The sequence below is a fragment of the Apodemus sylvaticus genome, chromosome 10, assembly GCF_947179515.1.
Source record: "Apodemus sylvaticus chromosome 10, mApoSyl1.1, whole genome shotgun sequence".
Classification (NCBI taxonomy): domain Eukaryota; kingdom Metazoa; phylum Chordata; class Mammalia; order Rodentia; family Muridae; genus Apodemus; species Apodemus sylvaticus.
This window is the reverse complement of record NC_067481.1, coordinates 55,879,888-55,901,600: the sequence shown is the minus strand read 5'-3', so window position 1 is coordinate 55,901,600 and position 21,713 is coordinate 55,879,888. Positions and strand designations below refer to the sequence as shown.

The 21,713-nt window shown below is 48.9% G+C and overlaps 1 protein-coding gene across 2 annotated transcripts; it reads left to right on the top strand.

Annotated features, from left to right (window-relative positions):
* Positions 1–6,510: 6,510 nt before the first annotated feature.
* On the top strand, positions 6,511–17,849 carry Ccdc42 (coiled-coil domain containing 42). Of its 2 annotated transcripts, XM_052195538.1 has the most exons (7): positions 6,511–6,593; positions 6,931–7,036; positions 7,453–7,557; positions 11,263–11,460; positions 14,788–15,009; positions 15,219–15,377; positions 17,564–17,849. In XM_052195538.1, the coding sequence occupies exons 1-7, from the start codon at positions 6,511–6,513 to the stop codon at positions 17,639–17,641; spliced, it is 951 nt and encodes a 316-aa protein (XP_052051498.1). In that variant the 3' UTR covers positions 17,642–17,849. The 2 variants fall into 2 exon arrangements, with proteins under 2 accessions (XP_052051498.1, XP_052051499.1); XM_052195539.1 differs by lacking the exon at positions 14,788–15,009.
* Positions 17,850–21,713: the final 3,864 nt, after the last annotated feature.

Sequence of the window (21,713 nt, the reverse complement as noted above, 5' to 3'; positions counted from 1 at the left end):
GACAATGTTTGTGTTTGTGAGATGTGGTGACCAAGTCACCACAGGAAAGCAGGAAGGCATGAAAGCAAGGCCCTGTGCCCCAAACATTCTGGGAACAACATGTGGGTGTATGTCTGATTGTGGCTTTGTGTGCTGTTTTGAGCCAATAAGGCCAGAAAGCACTTTTCTCGTTTGCGAGGCCCAGGTAAACAATGGAGACTACACTCTGCAGTCCTGTGGTCGCCACATTTGCTGCGCTCTTCACCATTATAGACAGCCTTTGTTCAGGGTGCCTCTGATTCGCTGAGATCTCTACTTCTTCGATGAGACTTCTTTCAGAATAGTCAGGAGAGGCCAAAACTCTTCAGAGTAAATCAGGCCCACTCTTGTGTAAAAAGATCAAGAGTTGGTCACCCTTCACAGGTCACCGCAGCACTGTGCTGAAGTGTTTGTTGAGTGCACGGTCACCCCTGAAACGCAAGACTGGGTGTGGGATAAATGGAGGTTTAGCTGTATCTACATTGTCTAAGCAATTGATAATAGAATAGATGATCCACTATTAGTGTTATAATGAAAAGGGAATAGAGTTTTGCAGGGAGCTATTGCATCACACCCATCAGAGTGACTCAGATGAAGGGGAGAAAAGCAGAGATGCCAAGTTTCGGCAAGGATGTGAAAAGATTTTTCTTGTCACCAGGTATGGAGGTGTAAAATGATCAGAATAACCGGGCAGTGGTGGCACACCCTTCAATCCCAGCACTTGGAAGGCAGAGGCAGGTGGATTTCTGAGTTCGAGGCCAGCCTGGTCTACAGAGTGAGTTCAGGACAGACAGGGCTACACAGAGAAACCCTGCCTTGAACATCCCCATCTCCCCCCCCCCAAAAAAAAGATCGTGTAATACAGTATGGTGGATCCCAGACATGAAACGCAGAGCTGCACCAGGCATGGTGGCATACACCTTTAGTCCCAGTGCTCAGAAGACAGAGGCAGGTAGGTCACTGCGTTCTAGGCCAGCCTGGTCTACAGACCAAGTTCTAGTACAGCCAGGGCTACAAAGAGAAACCCCGTCTTGAAAACCAAAAGAAAAATATATATGGTTCTTATGGGAAAAAAGTGACACAATACAAGACAATTTAAAAAAAAAAAAAAACGATATGAAGAGTAGAGTTTTTTAAAATTCTAAACTGCTTCCCCACCCCATGTCATTCTTGTCTCCAGAGCTCCGTGGACAACCTTCCCCAGCCTGTCCTCACCACACGCATGCGCACACGCTGCATCCTATTAGGCATGCTGTGCTGCAGCTCGCTTCTGTCACTCCATTTGTCCCCGATACTTCTCCCACGTCCGTGCATACAAATCAGCATCATGCTTTCTGTAAGTTGCATAGTATTGCATTAAATTCAAATCACTGGAATTAACCATCCCCTCAAATCTTCATAGTAAGTGATCACAGCATCTGCTCTGTGTTAAACAAGAAAAAAGAAAAGAAAAATTAAATTTTCTTGCGTTTTCACACTAGCTAGAGCATCCAAAACAATGTGAAGTGGCTATAGTGACAGCAGAGAGACTGTCACATCCCTAAGTTTAGCAAGAAAATCTTTGACACAAATTATCTTTGACACAAATGTTAACATCATCTCTTGGGTGCAGATTCTTTTACACATGGAGAGAGAGAGAGAGAGAGAGAGAGAGAGAGAGAGAGAGAGAGAGAGAGAGAGAGAGAGAGACTCACTCCAAGGAGCTGACCTGGTACTCACAGACATACCATTGTCTCGCAGTGCAGGGATTAAAGGCATACACCACCACACCCAGCAAATTCACTAATATTTTTTAAAAAGGTAAGTGTAGAAGTTTTCAATGACACATTGACATCTATCACAATTCAATTCTTCCCTTGAGAATTTCAATAGAATTATTTGTATTAACATATTTCCTAATATTTAAGGATTTTGCATGCAGGTCCTGGTTAGTCTATTCAGTTTTCTCCTTTGAGTAGGAGGTGCCAGCAAACGTATTTTGATAGCTGCACTCTGGAAGGGGCTTAGAGATCTGACCACCATGTGGAAGACACTCTCCCAGGAGAGGCGGGAGACTGTATGAACTAAATTAATTTTGCTAATGCCGCTGCCGCCAAGATTTCTGCACAGGAGATACCGTTGGCCTATTTTCTTTGTCTGCCACCCGGCTTCTTAAGCTCTGCCTTCCGCTTACCTTCAGACACCCTTTCAGGTCTCAGAAAAAGGAAGGCACAGACTAGATGCTTTTCAAAGTCATTTATTTTTTTTCTTGGAGACACAGCAAAATGGTGGCCAGCCTCTTTCAGCGTAGGAAGCTGTCAGAGGTGAAGGAGTGTCAGCGGCAGATCTTCTTTGGGTTTTCCCCGTCCCTTCAACAGTGATCTGGCCAGTCTAGGTGAATGCCGTGGAGCACCGAGATGGAAGGGGTTTGGACCCCCGGTCACTGCCGGAAGGAGCAGCTCCCAGGACAGCCAGGAGACTATATACCCAGCGCTATCCCAGGACAATACTTTCAAGCAGTGGTTCTCAACCTTCCTAATGCTACAACCCTTTAATATAATCCCTTATGCTGTGTTGGCCCCTAACCATGAAATTATTTTTGTTGCTACTGCATAACTGTAATGTTGCTCCTGTTATGAGTCATAATGTAAATATCTGATTTGCAGGATGGTCTTAGGAGACCCCATATGTAAGGGCTGAACAACCCCCTATGGGGTCATGACAGCTGTTGAGAACCGCTGCTTTCAGGATATTAACCTATATCTTTTACTTTCTATTTTTCTCCCCCTTTCCTTTTAGTGCTGTGGGTCAAAATTTGACTCTCACGTGTGCGTTAGGCAATCCCTGTATCCCTAGGCTATGTAGCTCAGACCTCCCTTCCTTCTTTTAAGCAGATAACAGTCTCAGAAGGTAATACAACAGGACAGAAAGCAAAATATCCCTATTGGTTTCCAGCATCCAAAACCCATTCGATGATTAAATTAAACTGAATAAATTTTTATCTCAGAGACAAGTAGCAAGACAAAAAGAGAGCAGTGGGCGGTGATAAGGGGGAATAAAGGAATAAAGATGAAGGTGGAAAGAAGTCTTGAAAGACAGTGTGCAGGTCGCACAGGCAGAGGGGAGCTGAGCATACAAATCTGACTCCCTAACACCTGGAAAGGCGGTGGCTAACACACCCCCTACTGCCACCCTCCCCCAGGATAATGCTCCGTGACTAGAATATAAACTGTGGGAAACAACACAAAGACCTTTGCCTTCTTCCCAAGGGGCCGAATGGGAAGGACAGGTGTCTCAGGTTCTGCATGGACCTCCCAGGCCCTGGCCCACCTGATCTGACAGGCAAGCAAGGACATGGCTTAGGTACCAGAATAACTGGGTGATTCCAGGAGCAAATGACTCGACTTCTTTAAGGGCAGCAGCATCACGTGGCCTCTCCAAACCCAGCTATCACATGAGGTGAGAAGGGGAGGGAACAGAGAAGTCCCTAATGGATGGTGTCAAACTGTCTTAGTTGGGGTTTTACTGCTGTGAACAGACACCATGACCAAAGCAACTCTCATGGTGGGGCTGGCTTACAGCTTCAGAGGTTTAGTCCATTATCATCAAGGCAGGAGCATGGCAGCACCCAGGCAGGGATGGGGCAGGAGGAGCTGAGAGTTCTACATCTTCATCTGAAGGCCTCTAGAAGAAGACTGATTTCCAGGCAGCTAGGATGGGGTTTTGTTGTTGTTGTTTTGTTTTTTTTTGTTTTTTGTTTTGGTTTTTCAAAACAGGGTTTCTCTGTGTAGCCCTGACTATCCTGGAAATCACTCTGTAGACCAGGCTGGCCTTGAATTCAGAAATCTGTCTGCCTCTGCCTCCCAAGGGCTGGGATTAAAGGCGTGCGCCACCACTGCCCATAGGATGAGGGTCTGAAAGCCCACACTCACAGTGACACACCTACTCCAATAAGGCTACATCTCCTGATAGTGCCACTCCTTGGGCCAAGCATATTCAAACTAACGCCGGGTGGATTCTATTTCCTTAGGCTGTACCTGACATGATCAAGAAACATTACTCAAATTTTCATGTAGTTTTTTCCTTAGTTTGTGTGTGTGTGTGTGTGTGTGTGTGTGTGAGAGAGAGAGAGAGAGAGAGAGAGAGAGAGAGAGAGAGAGAGAGAATGGGTTTCTTTGTGTAGTCCTGGCTGCCCTGGAAATCACTCTGTAGACCAGGCTGGCCTCGAACTCAGAAATCTGCCCACCTCTGCCTCCCAAGTGCTGGGACTAAAGGCGTGTGCCACCACCGCCCAGCCTCTTTCTTAGTTTTTAAAATTACAGTTATTTACTTACTTATTTGCTTATTCAGTGAGTGTGCACGTGCGTGCGTGCGTGTAAGTGTGTGTGTGTGTGTGTGTGTGTGTGTACAAAAAGGCAAGGTTTCCTCTCAGTGAAATCAGGGCATCATCCAGACTTGTCCTCAGTAAGCAGGGGAGGGGTGGAGACATAAGGATCCCTGAAACTCAATGGCCAGTCACTCTGCCCAGAGACCCCAGCAATCCTACTTCAGCCCTCTGGGAGGAAGGGCATGGAGGGGTCAGCATCAGAGCCTAGGGCCAGCAGAGGTCACTATAGTGCTGTTTCACCCAGGGACCCATTCTTACACAGCTTTAACCTCAAGTTGTAAGACCCCCAAAACTGAGGGTGCCCCAGCACCCCACGCCCCAGAAGGCGACACCCAAATCACTCTCGAGAAACAGTCTCGATGAAATAGCATGAGGATTTCTTTATTCCAGAATTCTGGGTTCCATAGCCATGCACCACGCAGGGTCAGAGGACTATGAACCCCGAGTGCCAAATTGCGACAGCGGTTATAAGTTTATGACAGAGCCCGTGAATCACAAACCAATCATTTCTTAGCATGGAGAGCCCACGAAATTCGAGCCAATCGATTTGTACCACTCCATAGTTTTTAGGCCAATCAGTTTAAATTATCGGAGCCCACGCTCAGTGGACCAATTAGTTTCCTATAATGTCTACAGCTGCGTGAACTCCTGCTTAGGGGTAATGGCGTAAGTTTACAGAAGCAAGATAAGCTTAGCCCATTTCCAGTTACCCTATGGGGCCAGGATCACCTATTTGAGGCCTTTCTGCTAGGTCTAAACAAAGGGCAGGCTCTGGAATGTGACCTTTTACCTAGTTTCTAACAAAGCGAGATAGCATTTTAAACTCCTGATTTCTTGGGGTCATTAGAGTTAGGGTGTATTATTTTCTATCCTTCCAAAGTCAAATACGTATTTACGTGCGTGTGCCCCCATGGGACGGAGAAAGGCAGCCATAAAGAAATAAATCATTTAAACAAGGGACCTACTCCGTTACCCACCCACCCACCCCACCCACACTTACATCTCAAAAGTATATTTGGGGCTGGAGAAATGTCTCAGCAGTTAAGAGCACCGGCTGCTTGCCTTCCAGAGGTCCTGAGTTCAATTCCCAGCAAGCACATGGTGGCTCACAATCACCCAAATGTGACCTGACGCCCTCTTCTGGCATGAAGATGTACATGCAGATAGAGGGTTGATACACATAAAGTTAATAAATAAGTCTTTTTTAAAAAGTGTGTTTTATCTGTACTTAATATACTCACGCTCACGTTAAAGGGGCCTTCCCTTACCTGGGCTCTTTTCCACACTCCCAGTGGCCACTCCCTGTTTGCCCCACTAATTGTTTCTAATGCGGTTCATCTCCCTACTTCCCACACTTCTCTGCCCACCTCATTCCCTCCCTGGGCTTATCTAAGCTTCCAGTCTTCTCTTTACTGCTTTCCTTCTTCGCCATCCATCTGCCACCCAATCTCTCCTTCGCCCTCACATACCGTATCCCTAGGAAGGGAGTGCCCAGAAGAAGCCAGCTTCACACATCGGACTCCTCTGGCCGACTTTCCTTCTCCGCGGCAGATGGCCATACCCTGCCTCCCTGCCTGGTGAGGGAGCAACCGGTAACACAGAGTTCCTGAAGAGTGCCAGCGAAAACAGAAGCCACTTCAACAGGGGACAGAGGTTAGCCGGGAGGTAGTGGCGCGCATGCCTTTAATCCTGGCACTTGGGAGGCAGAGGCAGGCGGATTTCTGAGTCCGAGGCCAGCCTGGTCTACAGAGTGAGTTCCAGGACAGCCAGGGCTCCACAGAGAAACCCTATCTCGAAAAAAACAAAAAGAGAGAGGTGGGTGGGAAGTTAGTGGGTTCATAGGTTAGAGGGCAAGCCGTGGGTTCCAGATACGGTCCACAGAACCAGGCAGCTTGTTGCTAGGTAACCAGATCTCCTATCATCGCAAGAGCGCATCATACTAACGCAGCCAGCCTTTAACTGGTTTCTGCTGTGTCTCTCGGCTACCCACTCTCTGTGGGACTTTGAACGCAGCAGGAGGAGAGGAGAGTGAGAACCCAGCCACTACTACTGAGGGCCCTGTGGCTCTGCCACTCACCATTTCACTTTGAAAAGTAGGCCATCTGGGCTGTTAGGTAGCCGCCACCATGAGTCTGGGCTTGATGGAAGAGGAGGACTTGGCCGAATACTTCCGGCTACAGTATGGGGAGCGGCTGCTTCAGCTGCTGCAGTAAGTGTCTGGTAGAGCCTGTCTGCCTCGCTTCTGAGCTTGGGACCACTCCTACCCACACGATGATGCTCTGCCGCCTGATCTTTCCTCTCCTACAGCCCAGTGCTCCTAATTGTCTTACCCCATTACCCAGCTCCACCCTGACTCCGGGCCCCCATCACTCGATCGCCCCTGAAAGCCCGTGTACCCCTCTCTCCTCAACACAATGCTCCTTTCATTAAGGTGAGAGCGGAGACCTCTTTTCCTTCCCATGGGCATCCATCTCCGAGGCTCTCCCTACCCAACCCTGCTCCCGCCTCTCAGAGGCCCCTGTCCCCCTTTCACTGTTCTTGGGCAGGAAGTTCCCAAATGTTGAGGAACAGTCAGATTCTCCATCCATCCGGCTCCTGGAGAAGAAGAAAGAGGCCAAGATCATGCAGGAGGCCATGGAGCATAAGAAGGAGGTGAGGTGGGGAGCTGGGAGTGATAAGGGCAGGGGTGCGGGGTGGGGAACAGGTTGGCTGGGGCTCAAGGTGGATGGATGGTGGGCCCTGGCCTTAGGGGTGGGAGTTCTGGCTGGTGGTTCTGGTCTCTTTCCTCCACAGAGAACAGAAAGGGTCTGAGTCTTGGGAGAAGTGGGGTCATGGGATACTTACTATACTAGGATCTCTGCTGGACAGAGTGCAAACTGCAAGCCTTTCCGTAACTGTTTAAGGAGTTGGGACTTTAACCCCTGACAACTGCTTTTCCACTGAGCTACATCATCAGCTTTCCAAGAGCGTCCGGAGCTAAGGGATAAAAACACTTTGGGCAAATGATGTTAGAATCTTTCTGAGAGCCCGTGTCAGGCCTGACTGTCACCTCCTCCTGTCCCCTAAAGACATTCCAGCGGAGAATGGAGACTCTGAACTTGCGCTGGGAGGAACTGGGTATTAAGGAAGAGCAACTGAAGGCCCATATCCAGAAGTTCGAGCAGTTCATCCAGGTATGAAGCGGGGTGAGCTGCAGTAGTGGAGACCTGACGCCGCACCGGACCAGATGGCTCGGCCCCTCTGTTGACTTGTAGGCTCCCCACGCCTGGGACCCCCAGGATTAAGGGCGGCTTCCCTGGTCCAGTAGTGCCTGATCTTTCCCAGGCCTCTTCTATATTCTGTTTACCATCTATCTGAGATAGCTCTGCTCTCTACCTGATGCTTTCCTATGTCCTTGCCAGTAACCAGGGCAGTGTATCAAGTGGCTGGGTGGACTAGTGGGTATGAAGGATGATGGGCGTACTTGTGCATACAGCAGTCCACTCCCTCACTCCCTCACTGTATCCCTCCCTCTTTGTCGTTGTATTGAAATCAAGGGACAGATAAAGGCAGGAAACCATTGCAATGAAGGACCATGATACAAAAAGACTAGTAAGAAACTCCCTGCTTGAAGAATCTTTATCTTGGGTTAGGGGATTAAGCAATGCCCCCTTCTTACTCCTAAGATCTCAGTGATCCTGAGGAACCAGTGAGTTTATCAGGATTACTTACAGAGAACAGATGGGTAGTTATAAGCCGGAGCATGAATGACCCTAAAGCAGCCACAGTGGAAGCTCTGTGCATCGTGGATGATGGCTTCCATGCTTACATCGATGTCACCTCTCCCCTAGTTCTTCCCCACCTATGCACTCTAACTTCTCCCAGAGACACTAGGGCCACATGCACCTAAGGCAGACTTGCATCCGACTGGTTGGAAGGAGTGGCTGGATACTCAAGTGAGGGTCCCATGTTCCTCAATACCCCTTACAGTGAGGGAATACCAACAGTCAGCCAGCCCAGCTGTGATGGGTCTTTTGTGGCTGGGCCCTAGAGATGACAGCAGTTTGGCTCAGAGGATAGCCCCCTTAATCAGTACTTAGAGGAATGATTTGGGCTGGCAAGATGGCTCAGTGGGTGACAGCAGGTAGCACCAAGGACAACAGTTTTAGGACCTACTTGCACGTTGGGAAAAAAAGAATTGACTCCCACGAGTTTTCCTCTGATCTCTGAGCATGCACTATAGCATCTACACATGCATACACATACACGCAAAAAAAATACATAAAAATGTAAACAAAACAAAAAATCCACCCAGACTTGCTGGCCAGCAATCCTCCAGGACCAGCTGCAGAGAAGCCCTGAGTAGCTGGGCCTTGTTGTAGGGGGAGCTCACTGCTGCCCTCTCCTGGAGGAACCCTACTCTTTTTAAAATTTTTTAATTTTTTAATTTTTACTTTTTGTTTGTTTGTTTTGTTTGTTTGTTTTGGTTTTTTTCAAGACAGGGTTTCTCTGTATATCCCTGGTTGTCCTGGAACTCACTCTGTAGACCAGGTTGGCCTCAAACTCAGAAATCCACCTGCCTCTGCCTCCCAAGTGTTGGGATTAAAGGCAGGCATCACCACCTGGCTAATTTTTTTTATTTTTTGTTAGATACATTCTTTATTTACATTTCAAATGTTGTTCCCCTTTCTGGTCCCCCCCCCGGAAAACCCCCTAACCCATCCCTCCTCCCCCCTGTTTACCAACCCACTCACTCCCACTTCCCTGTCCTGGCATTCTCCTACACTGGGGCATCTAGCCTTCACAGGGCCAAGGGCTTCTCCTCCCTTTGATGTCCGACAAGGCCGTCCTCTGCTGTATATGCATCTGGAGCCATGGGTCCCTCCGTGTGTGTTCTTTGGTTGGTGGTTTAGCCCCTGGGAGCTCTGGGGCCTCTGTGGAATCTCATGGTTCATAGTGTTGTTCCTCCTATGGTGCTGCAAACTCCTTCCGCTCCTCGGATCCTTTCTCTAGCTCCTTCATTGGGACCCTGTGCTCAGTTTAATGGTTGGTTGAGAGTGTCCCCCTCTGTGTTTGTCATGCACTGGCAGATCCTTTCAGGTGACAACTATATCAGGCTCCTGCCAGCAATCTCTTGTTGGCATCCACAATAGTGTTTGGGTTTGGTAACTGTATATGGGATGGATCCCCAGGTGGGGCAGTCTCTGGATGGTCTTTCCCTCAGTCTCTGCTCCACATGTTGTTTCTGTATGTCCTCCTGTGGCTATTTTGTTTCCCCCCTTCTGTTTTTTTTTTTTTTTTCAAGACAGGGTCTTGCTGTGTAGCCCTGGCTGTCCTGGAACTCACTCTGTAGACCAGGATGGCCTCAAACTCAGAAATCTGCCTGCCTCTGCCTCCCAAGTGCTGGGATTAAAGGTGTGCACCACCACTGCCCAGCATTTGTCCCCCCTTCTAAGAAGGACCAGAATATCCATACTTTTGTTCTTTTTTCTTGAGCTTCCTTTGGTCTGTGAATTGTATCTTGGGTATTCCAAACTTCTGGGCTAATATCCACTTATCAGTGAGTGCATACCATGTGTGTTCTTTTGTGATTGGGTTACCTCACTCAGGATGATATTTTCTAGTTCCATCCATTTGCCTAAGAATTTCATGAATTCGTTGTTTTTAACAGCTGAGTAGTACTCCATTGTGTAAATGTACCACATTTTCTGTAACCCTACTGTTAAAGTTCCTCATACTACACACAACTGTGCAGAGCAGGGATATCAGTGTTCTGAGATACAGTCCACCTGGACCAGAGCGAAGTTGGTGGAGTATTTGAGAGGACAGGAAGTCTGAGAGTTAAGGGCCTCCCAGAGGACTTCCAGGCAGTCAGCCGCCGTGGAATCTCATGGCACTTGTTGCAAATACAGACGTTGGTAACTTCTTCCTTCTTCTGCCTCTAGCAGGTCTCAGGTTGAAGCCAGACATTTATAGGTGTTTAAAAACTTTCCAGGTGGTTCAGATATGATTGATTTGGGGTCCCTCGGGCCTCTCTGGTGCTTTGGAGCAGGGCACATATCTGGTGCCTTTCTCCATCCCCCCCCCTAAATGTTTCCACCATAGTGTTCATCCATGCGGAATCACTGGGGCCCGTGATGGAGAAAAAAGACACCTGGTGACACATAGCGACATTCAAGGGGTTGGCTTGCACTGGTCCTGATGCTGCAGAAAGAAGAGGCGGGGTCAGTAGCTGAGCCTCATCCTTTCTGCGTGCAGAACTCTCAGTGTCATCTCCTCTAGCCCTAGCCGATGCCAGTCTGGACTATCAGAGGCATTTAACATATGGTTCCATTACTACTGCCATGGGCTTTGTAGGAAGAGAGGGCTACCACCTCTCAGCTGACAGCTGGAGAAACGGAGGCACTGTGTACCCAATCAGGAGAACATGTGGACTTCCCAGCCCCGGCGGGGCCATCTGCCCTGTGACAAATGGCCACCACTAAAATCAGAAATCACGAAAGCTCTGTCAAAGGCGTCCTGCTTCCACCCAGACTTTCTTGGACGCAAGATAGATCTTCCTCCACCCACCCACCCCCTCTCTGTGTGTTCTCCTCCCATCCCCCACTCTCTGAAGCCCCGAGGCCAACTCCTACAGAAGCAGAATTTCCTGCTTGTTCTTTCTAAGGCCCCCTCTTGTCCTTGACTGAATTACTGGACTCGCAGTCTCTTCTGGCCACAGAGGCCCCTTAGCTTTGCTAAGTCCCTTCAAATAAGGAAAACCTCACCACATCCTTTTCCTTCACACCCCCTCTCTGCAGACAGAAGGGGCCAAGGGTGTCACCAGCGCCAGGTAGGCCAGGGTCTCAGGGAGAAAGGGTGGAAGGCTTGCCTGATCTACACTGCCTTCCTCATCCCAGGAGAATGACCAGAAACGGATCCGAGCCCTAAAAAAAGCCAACAAAGAGCGGGAACTGAAACGGCAGCGCCTGCGGGAGCTGGCCAAGGCCAAGCAGGAGATGACAGCCCTGAGGCTGGAGCACCAGAAGCTGAGCATCAAGCTGCAGGACTACGCCATCTTCAACAAGTACCTGGAGAAGGTGGTGGAGAACTCCGAGGTGGGTCCCAGGGCTGGGGGTGCCGCCCCACAGGGCCCTTCCTCAGAGCCCTTCAAGTTAATGGAATAGAGTTCAGCTGCAGCTGGCTAGGGTTCAGAGGCCCTTGGAGTAGTTATCCTGATCTGGGAAGGGGCAGTAGTCCTGGGAGATGGATGTCCAAACCCCTACCCCCTACCCTCCACCCCCCTATCCCCCGCCGCCCCGCCTGCTATGTGGCTGGGTGGGGCTCTCAAACAAGGAGTCTGTGTACATCTATACATCTATACGTGTGTTTACATCTGTATTTATGTATGTCTAAGTGTGTGTGTATGTGTGTGTGTGTGAGAGAGAGAGAGAGAGAGAGAGAGAGAGAGAGAGAGAGAGAGAGAGAGAGAGACAGAGAGACAGAGAGACAGAGAGACAGAGAGAGAAAGGGAAAGTGGAAAAATACCTACCCTCCAAAGACCAGGAGCACTTAGTATGTGATACAGGCTGACAGAGTTTACACAGGCCATCCCTTTAATGGGGGAGCTGGAGAGACCTGTCCAGGGTCTCACAGCTTGGAAGTGGCAGCGCTTGATATTTTCTCCACTCTTCTGAGGGTCCCTCCAGGCCATAGCACCCTGTGTCTCACCAGGACCTGTCACCCCACCCAGGAATTTCCAGCCCTCTTCCCGCAGTACCTCTTGCAACATACAATGTTATTGCTCCTGGGGCACCTCCTCCCTCCTCCCCAGGGCACTCTGGGGCTTCCTCTTCCCAAATCCTTCTTTTAGCAAGCCTGACTGTGCTTCAGACTACAGTTCCACCATATCTGTGCTTCTGTCCCGCCCCCCACGCCCTAGTCCTGAAGCCATCAATCAGATAAGGTCCGTTCCTCCTCCGACTTATTTCTGGAATCTAACCCCTGCCCCTTCCTCATTCCTCACACTGCAAGCTGCAGCTGTGTTACCTCTGCCCTTTGCCCTTTTACATTCTACAGCCTTCTCTCCTCCTCTCTCCTCCCCTCCTCCCCCTCGCCCTTCTGCTCCTTTTTCTTTCCCTGTCCCCCATATTGGAAGGCACAGAGAACAGCTTAACCTCTCAAGAACTCACACACAGCTCTGTCTAATCTTTATAGTTTCCTGGTTTCTTTTTCTTTTTCTTTATTTTTTTTTCCTCTGAAATAAAACACTGCTGGGAATTTAAACCCCTTATATGTCCTTCTAAATCTCAATCTCACTCTCCTCTCTTCAGGGGTCACCAGTATCATAGTATTTAAATTTATCATTTTCAGGACTTGTTTTCATTATTTGGCTTCTTTCAATCAATTCTTTTTCTTTCTTTCTTTTTGTCAGTGTCTCACCATCTAGTCCTGGCTAGCCTCAAATTCAAGATCTTCCCCTCTCTGCCTCCCAAGTGCTGGGACTGCCACGCACACATCAAACTCTTGATTCTTTATAGCGTTCAGAATGATAAATCAGCATGTTAGAAGTTCTGAAAGACCTTTGTGTCATTATGAGCTCACGGTTTGAATCCACATTTCAATCTTTTTTTTTAATTTATTCTCATTGATGTTCAAATTGTCCCCTCATTGGACATGTGGGGACCTCTTTAAGCTGCCACCTGAGGCTTTTGATGTCAGAATAGAATTGCAAGATTCCTTCCTGGTAGCTCTGACTGAACCTGTTCATTCTATCTTTTGTATGCCAGTGATGCTTACTGAAAGAATTGTAGGAAACAGAGACAGGACATGGGCTCTCTGCCTCTTAAGACTAAAACTCGTCATGGTTAATGTTCATACTTTCCCCCCTAGTTTTCTGGAGTGTTCTGTCTGTCTCTGTTTGTCTCTGTCTGTTTGTCTGTCTGTCTGTCTGTCTCTCTCTCTGTGTGTATGTGTGCTTGTGCTTGTGTGTGTGTGTGTGTGTTACTAGCACTTGAATCCAGGTCCTCCTACATGCTAGGTAGGCACTATACAGCTGCGCTACACCCCATCCCTTATTTTAGTTTGACACAGGGTCTTACTAAGTCATCCAGACTGGCCTCAGACTCACTATATAGCCCAGGCAGGCCTTGAACTCGGAATCCTCTGGTCTCAGCCTCCCTAGGTGCTGTTGCACAGGCACATCTCCCTTGTGTGTCCCCACCACTTCCCCAGGGCTATCTCCCTCCCATCTGATCCTCAGGCCATCCATGTTAAATTGCTGAGTTTTCTGAACATGCCCCCCCCATACCCCCTCACGTCCCCCCCCCACATGCCCTCCCAAGGCTCTTCTCACCTTTATTCAGGCTTCTCCCCTACCTGTGACACCGCCTTGTATCCCCTACCCCCTTCCTCTGCCTGGCTAACCTCTACTGTACCCCTAGTCTCATGCCAGCCTTCCTGTCTCCCCTAAATACTTTTCTGGCTGTTCCTACATCTTCCACCACTGCCTGGAGTGGTCTTCCTCAAGAAGCACTTTTGGGAAAGCAGGATCTGGACAGTTCTGGGACACCAATCTGCCACTAACAACTGTTAGGATCTGGAGATCATAACACAGGCACACTGCGATAGCCCCTGGGGAGGTGCAGTGGTGTCGTGAAACTGGAGGTCACATTGCCCTCTCTAGATATGCTTGCTGGGTAGACTGTGTGCTTCTGGACCCCACTGGAGAAGGTGATCTGAGTCTTGCTGGCCCCCTGACCTCTGGCTTAGCCCTCTTCAGCACCACTTCTGATACAGATGATGAACAAAGGCTTTAGGGAGTTAGTGCCTGGGCCCTGTGCGGCACCACCCCTCAGTCCTAAAGATGGTTTATCACTGTCTATTCTCCCTGCACCCAACCACCCTCGAGGCTATACATTTCAAAAGAATGGGGTCTGGCTTTCTTATCTCCTGCACTGTCTCTACCTTTTAGCATAACTCCTGGCCTGTGAGTGGCTTCTGGAACATTCTTGTTGAACAGGGCGAAGTTGCCTTAAGAGATAAAGTGCTTTTCCAGCAGCATTCCTTAACTCTAGCTCAGCCTGGAGCTACCTAGAGATATTTTGCAAAATTTCAATTCACTAGGGGCCACTGTAAGACATGATATTAATCTGAATCTCTAGGATTGAAGCTTGGTAAGTATCTTTTATTTTTAAGGGTCCCCAGATGATTCTAATATGCAGCTGGCATTAGAAACTTCAGGTCCAGATGTGCAAACCTCCAACATCTGGGGCATAGCCCATATAAACCCACATAAAGCCAACAGTCTCACAATACCTTTTTATGGATGTGACTTGCCTGCCCTGCTGTCCAGATGTCCAGGCTAGAGGTGGTAGGCTGAGATGGCTGCATAGATGGCCCCTGGGAGCCAGCTATTCAGTGACCCAAGCCCATTGGCCTCTCAGTTTGAAGAGATCCACGAGGTGATTGCCCGCTACAAGACCCTGGTGAGCATGCACCAAGACCTCATGCAGTCGGCCCAAGAAGGCCAGGAGAAGATTGAACGTGCCAAGGCACGGCTGGCCCGCTACATGGAAGAGAAGGATGATGAGATCCTTCAGCACAACAATGAGCTGGCAAGACTGCAGATGCGCTTTGACCGGGCCCGCAGCGATGTCATCTTCTGGGTAAGCTTCAGGTCCAGCACAGGGCTGGTGTGGGTGGGGGTTCCTGGTTATATTTCTGCATGTGTGTACACAGGCATATAGACACTACACACACACACACACACACACAGTCACACACACACACACACACACACACACACAGAGAGAGAGAGAGAGAGAGAGAGAGAGAGAGGAGTCTTCTTACACACTGCCACCGCATCTCTCCCCAGGAATCGCGCTGGGCACACATCCAGAACACGGCAGCCAAGAAGACCCTCCTGCTCGGCACCATTAAGATGGCGACGCTGAACCTCTTCCAGATCGTGAGCAAGCAGCTGAAGGAATCCACCCAGGTGTCCCTGGAGGACACACACAAACAACTAGACATGGTAGGAGGAGGATGTGGAGCTGGGTCCAGCAGGGTGGCAGGGTCAAGGAGGTTCTGAATTAGCTGACTGAAGGAGTGAATCAGGCAGAGTGGTAGCCCTCAAATAATTCAGTGTCTGGATCACCTAGTGGTGGGATTGGGGGATTTCCGAACCCACCCCAAATCTCTAACTCAGTGAATCTAGGATGAGAACCCCTGGATTTGCATAGTAAATTCCCCAAGTTACGTTGGGACATTGAGACCCCGCATTAGCACCTGGAATCCTTGCTAGCTTCAAACCACAGGGCGAGAGCAGGGACCCACTGTTGCACTCACTGGCTGTGCAGAACAGCCTTGTTGGCCATTGGGTGGCAACTCAGAGTCTGTTGTGAGGGAGGCTGTATGAGACTGAGCCTAGCTGCTGTCTTCTCCACCTGTGTGTGGTTCTGGGGCAAAGTTGGGTCCCTTCTCCAAAAGCTGACTGCATCCATTCTTTGGTTGGTGTTCAGAAATAGTTTTCAACCACTTCCGTTTCCAGGGAAAGCCACTCACGGCTAGGACTCTGAACATGGATCCTCATACAGACACTACACTTTACCAACTGAGCTGTCTCCCCAGTCCTCGAGACAGCACACTTGATTAAAACTCCAAAAAAAAGCTCCTTGTGTGGGGAAAGTGGCTTTGGTGGACACTTTGGCCAATCGCTTAAATGTCTGGCTCAACAACAGGTAGTTTGCTATTTGTCTCTGTTGTCACTCTGTTCTGACAGGACAGCAAGGAAACGCTGCTGTGGTAAAGGAGACCACGTGCTGGTGAGGGAATATGTGCTGTCTTGGCGTCATGGTGATCTGACTTTCAAGATCCCCTGGTGTGCTCTGCTCTCTTCCTTTAGCTGTCCTGAGGAGAGACGCCCTAGGAAGCAGTGGCCTGCAGCTCACAGCCCCAGCCTGTTCACTCCCTGCTCCGCTCACTCGAAGCTCCCATCCTGTCTACTCCAAATTCTGAGCTTCTTGAATCCTTGGGGAATTTTCAAAAGTTGTGTTTTCTGGAGACAAACTTCCGGAAGTGTGCCTGGCAAGGAAAAAATCAAGCCCAGATTTCCCTTGCCAGGTGCACCTCATGCTGCACAGAGCCTGTCCTAAGATAGCTCTAACTTCATCCCCACGGAATATAAGCACACTGACAGAAACTCAAAGGATGTGAACAAAGAGGAGAGAAAGTATACGTGAAATAGGAGGTTGAGCACAATCCTGCCCCTGAGAGGAGGGAGGGTCACCTTCTGAAGGAGAGAAACCGGGCCGGATGCGTGGCCAAATGCTACAGCATGTGCCCCGCATGCAGGAGGACCTGGCTTCCATCCTCAGAATTAAAATATTTCTTCAGAGCTGTTTTGTGTGGAGCCCAGCTGCGTCATCTTAGCCTCTGAGTCTATCTGGGGTCGCTGACCACAGGCTTCTAAAACAGACGCCAGTCAATAGAATTTAAATTTCCCTTGAGGACAGGACCCCATCACGGTGAGCATCAGGTCTGGGTCCCCTCAAGCACGCATGTTCTTCCATGTTGCCAGAGGGCCGTTTACAGCCCTGTCTGCAAACGCTTCTCTCTGAGGCCTGCTCCTGACTCTTTCTTCCTCCTGCACATTCGCGACTACCCCTAAGCAAGTCCCAACCCCGACCTTACTGTGCTTACTGAGTCCGCTGCCGTGGTTTAAACCCACAGGCTTGATAAGTCCTTGTCCCCAGCTTGTGGCACTGGTTTGGGAAGATGAAACCTTTAGCAGCAAAGCACGCCTAGCAGAAGTAGGTCACTAGGTTCAGGGCTTTGAAGGTGACAGCTGATCCACCCGCTCCAGTCACACACTGCCTCCTGGTCCCCTCTCTGCATGAATAGCTGCTACTGAACACTCCTGCCATTGCAGACTGATCCATTCCACCGTGTCTCCCAAGGTGGGCCTCGAGCTTTGAAGGGGCGCGCCCTCTTTAAATTGCTTCTGTCTGTGTATTTTGAGCGTAGCGGCTCAGAAAAGTCACTAATAGATCTACTAAGTCCGATTCTTAAGGTCACCTAGGAAATCTGTAAATGGAGGCAACACAGCCACCTCTGGAAGTCAAGGATGAGGGTGATGAGGCCCTTCCAAGGAGATGCTCCATCTTAGGACCTGGGGTGTGTTTGCTGGGTGAAGTCAATGCTGTCTCCCTGTCTTGCTAGATCCAGCAGTTTATACAAGACCTGTCAGACATCTGGACAGAAGTAAAGAAGAAAGAACAACAGCAAGTCCGGGTGTAAGGAAGCAACATGCTTCTAGAATGTTCCAAGACACTTGAGAGGAAAGAGAGAGGAAAGAGAAGTTTCCTGATGAGCCTGTGGTGCAGCCCCACCTCCACCCCACCCCCAGTCCTGCTTTGAAGACCAACTGCTTCCTGATGGCATACCTTGTTGCTCCACACCCCACCCCACCCCCGCCTCAGTCTGTCCCACCCCTAAAAGCATTAAATGTTATAAGAAGTTGGCTCTGAAGTTACCTCTCCTTTTGAAAATTGGTTCATAGGGAAGAGCCAATGAGGGGAGAGCCCCACATGTACCCCACCTAAGAGCAGCTCACCCAGGCTGCTGGAAAGCCAGATACCATGCCTTTGACGGGGTGTCTCTGGGGCTTTAGACTTAAAGCTAGTTAAGAGTTCAGGTGGGCAGCAGGGATAGCACAGGGCCCCATCTCTCTTCTACTACTTGAGGGGAAAAATAGAGTGTTGTTCTTAGTCAGGGTACAAGGCTCCCGAGACGCTAGAACGGCAAACCTCTCAAGTCAAATTTCCATAGGTGGTGAATCAGAAAGCAGCCCTGTCCCCTATCTCTGGTGTACCCCCAAAACATGCAAACACGGTGTCATATCACCAATGCCAACACAGGAACAGCCCACTGGCTGCCTGGGAGCTTGCAAGGGATCACTAATGTGCCATAGGACAGCCTCAATTGGAGCCTCCTAGCATGCTGAAATGATTGTTAAAACCAGTAAAAAACCAAACCAAATATAGGCAAACTGCTGATGGCAAAAGTCAGAGACTTTGAGCGAGTATGGGTGCTTCATAGGCGCGCACAAGGCATCTGACACACATACCAAGACATTTGTTTGTTCCAGGACACTGGCTGCAGGGCGCGAGGGTGAGGATTACATTTGTGACTCCCTGCCCTGAACTCAGCTCTAGAAGGCCAACACAGCGTGCATTACATCTCTTAGCCAGGATCTTCCCATAAGACCTTGCAGGGGAGGCCCTGCTGCGCTCCTCGCTTGCTAGACACATGTGTCCTGTGGTTCCAGCTCAAAGACAATCCAAAACTCTGATCTAAAACCCAGAAACCTAAAACAAGCCCTCTGTAGAATCCCAGTGCTTGCTCAAGCCTGGCACTGGGGTCAATGACTACGGTCTCTGCTGCTCAGGGGTTTGGGCCAGAGGATCACAAGGACTCAGGGATTTGCAAAGAACCTTTGGGAAGCTGAGCTCAGTAGGTAAGAACACTTGCTGAACACGGGTGGTCCATGAGTGCAAATCTCCAGCACCTAGGCACAAAGCTGGAAATGGGTGCATACTCTTGGACCTCCAGTGCTGAGCTGGGGTAGAGACAGGAGGCTTGCTGGGACTTGCTGGCTACCAACATAGTTGCAGGTTCCGTGAGAAACTCTGTATTAGTTATGTTTCTGTTGCACTGATAAAACACCATGATCAAAGGCAAGTTAAGGAGGAAAGGTCTGGGCTTATGGTTCCAAAGGGAGGAGTCCACCGTGGCAGGACGTCATGGTGGCAGGGCAGAAAGCTGAGTGGTCACATCTATTACCTCCAGCTGGTTGCAGGGAATAAACTGGAAGCACTGCAGGGCATTAAATTCTCAAAGCTCGACACAGTGGTGCCTTTCCTTCAGCACGGCTACACCGGCCCAGAACTTCTCTAGAGGTTCTCCGACTGTTCAAACGCCTGAGCTCATTTCTCATTCGAACCAGCACGCCCTTCTCAAGACAGTAAGGTGGAGAGCAGGACAGTCAGTGTCCTGCCCTGGCCTCTGCACATGCACACACGTGTACATGTACTGACACAGACATGCTTACAGCACACACGTACACTCACACACATACATACACATGCACACACACTTGGATAGCTATTGCTCTACAATCTGGAGAGATGGCTCAACAGTTAAAAGCACTGGCTGCTCTTTCAGAGAACCCAGGTGCAGATCCCAGCATCCACCTGGTGGCTCTTTTGTTTGTTTGTTTGTTTGTTTGTTTGTTTGTTTGTTTTTTAGATTTGGTTTTTTCGAGACAGGGTTTCTCTGTATAGCCTTGGCTGTCCTGGATCTCACTCTGTAGACCAGGATGGCCTTGAACTCAGAAATCCACCTGCCTCTCCCTCCCAGAGTGCTGGGATTACAGGAGTGCACCACCACCGCCCAACTGTGGCTCATAATTTTTAGTGACTCCAGTTCCAGGGGACCTAACACCCCCCTCAAGCCTCTGCAGGCGTTGCACGTGTACTTGGCTCACAGACACACATTCTGGCAAAATACATAAAGTAATGTCTTGTTTTTCAAAACAGGTCTCACTATGTAGCTCTTGCTGTCCTGGAACTCAGTCTACAGACCAGGCTGACCTCAACCTCATAGACATCTGCCTGCCTCATCCTCCTGAGGGCTGGGACGAGAGGTGCATACCACTCTACCTGACTTAGATAAACTCATTTTTTAACTGTGTAACGACCACATCCTTGCTAGTACCTGAGCTTCATTTGCCTCTCAGCGTCAGTGCAGGATGCTGTCTGTGTCAGTTAACATTCGGGCAGACTAGGACACTAATGTAAGATTAAATATCATTTAATCAAAGTACTTGGGCCAGGTGTGGCAGTAGACACTCTTAGACCCAGTACTGGGAGCCAGAAGCAAGCCAGTCTCCATAAGTTCAAGGCCAGCCTAGTCTACATAGTGAGATGCCCCCCCCCCCCACACACACACTCCCCACTCTACCATTTTGGAAACAAAACCAAGACTTGAGATCAGAAATGTTTCAGATTTGGGTATTTTTCAGATTATGTAATACTATCATAAATATATGTGCATATATATGTGTGCATATATATTGAGATTTCATAGGTATGGGACCCAAGTCTAAACACAAAATACACTTGTTTTATATATGCTTTGCACATAGTTTGAAGACAGTTTTAGTCAATATATGGACATTTGGTTTTTCTAGACAGGGTTTCTCTGTGTAGTCCTGGAACTCACTCTGTAGACAAAGCTAGACTTGAACTCAGAGTCCAGCCCGCCAGCCTCTGCCTCTCCAGTGCTGGAATTAAAGGTATGTGCCACCTCCACCCTCAATATTTTTCATAGTTTTGTGTGGTCCATCACACCAGGCCAGATGTGAAAGTTTACACTTACACTGTCACATCCATGTTTTCCATTTTGAAGAGTTTTGAAGAGTTTTCCAATTTGAAGTGTCAAATTAAGGATGTTCAGTCTGGATATGGATATAGAAAGGTGAACACAGGTAAACCTGATTATCAGTTTATGCACAGACACACATACAGCTTCTTTATAGGAATTTAACCCTGGGCTGATCACTTACATCTCATGCTGGAGCCTGAAGTCAGAGAGGAGGTAGCTGGGAGACAAATATCAGGGAAGACCTGGGGAGATGGTGGCTGAGTCTGTAAAGTGTTTCCAGGCATGCATGAGGACCTGAGTTAATCCCAGGATGCCATGTAAACGTTTAGTGCTGTTCCGTGTGCCATTGCTGGGGAGGCAGAGAAGGAAAATCTCTAGGTCTTGCTGGCCAGAAAATTTAGCCAACTAGGTGAGCTCCAAGTTCAATGAGATAGCCCACCTCCAACAAAACTAACAAACAAAAAACAAAATGAACAAACAAAACCACGGTGGATGGGCCAGGGAGACAGCTCGGCAGGTTAAGTCACCTGCACCTAGACTGAGGGCTGAGTTCAACGGTGATGGGGCCTCCATGGTGATTTTACATACATATGCTGGTGCATGCGTGTGTATACATATATCCACACATGGTGACTTTTACAGATATGCTCATATATACATGTGTATGTATATGTGTATATATACATACACTAATAAATTGAAATTAGTAAAGTAATTTAAGAATATGTAATAAGCAATTAAGGTACACTGCTCAATGTCAACATACCAATGCACTTCCATACCACACACACACAGAGGGAAAGTTGGGAAGATGAGCAAGAACAAGATAAAAATCTCATGGCTTTTATCCTGAGAACAGACAGAAACCTATGTTAGCCCTTGTCATCTCTCTACTGGTGATAGGAGCACCTTGCAGAAGCTAAGT

Coding starts and splice junctions, on each gene's coding strand:
- Ccdc42 (XM_052195538.1), top strand. CDS start 6,511: ATGAGTCTGGGCTTGATGGAAGAGGAGGACTTGGCCGAATACTTCCGG. Junction 7,558..11,262: donor AGTTCGAGCAGTTCATCCAG/GTATGAAGCGGG, acceptor TCCTCATCCCAG/GAGAATGACCAGAAACGGAT. Junction 11,461..14,787: donor AGGTGGTGGAGAACTCCGAG/GTGGGTCCCAGG, acceptor TTGGCCTCTCAG/TTTGAAGAGATCCACGAGGT.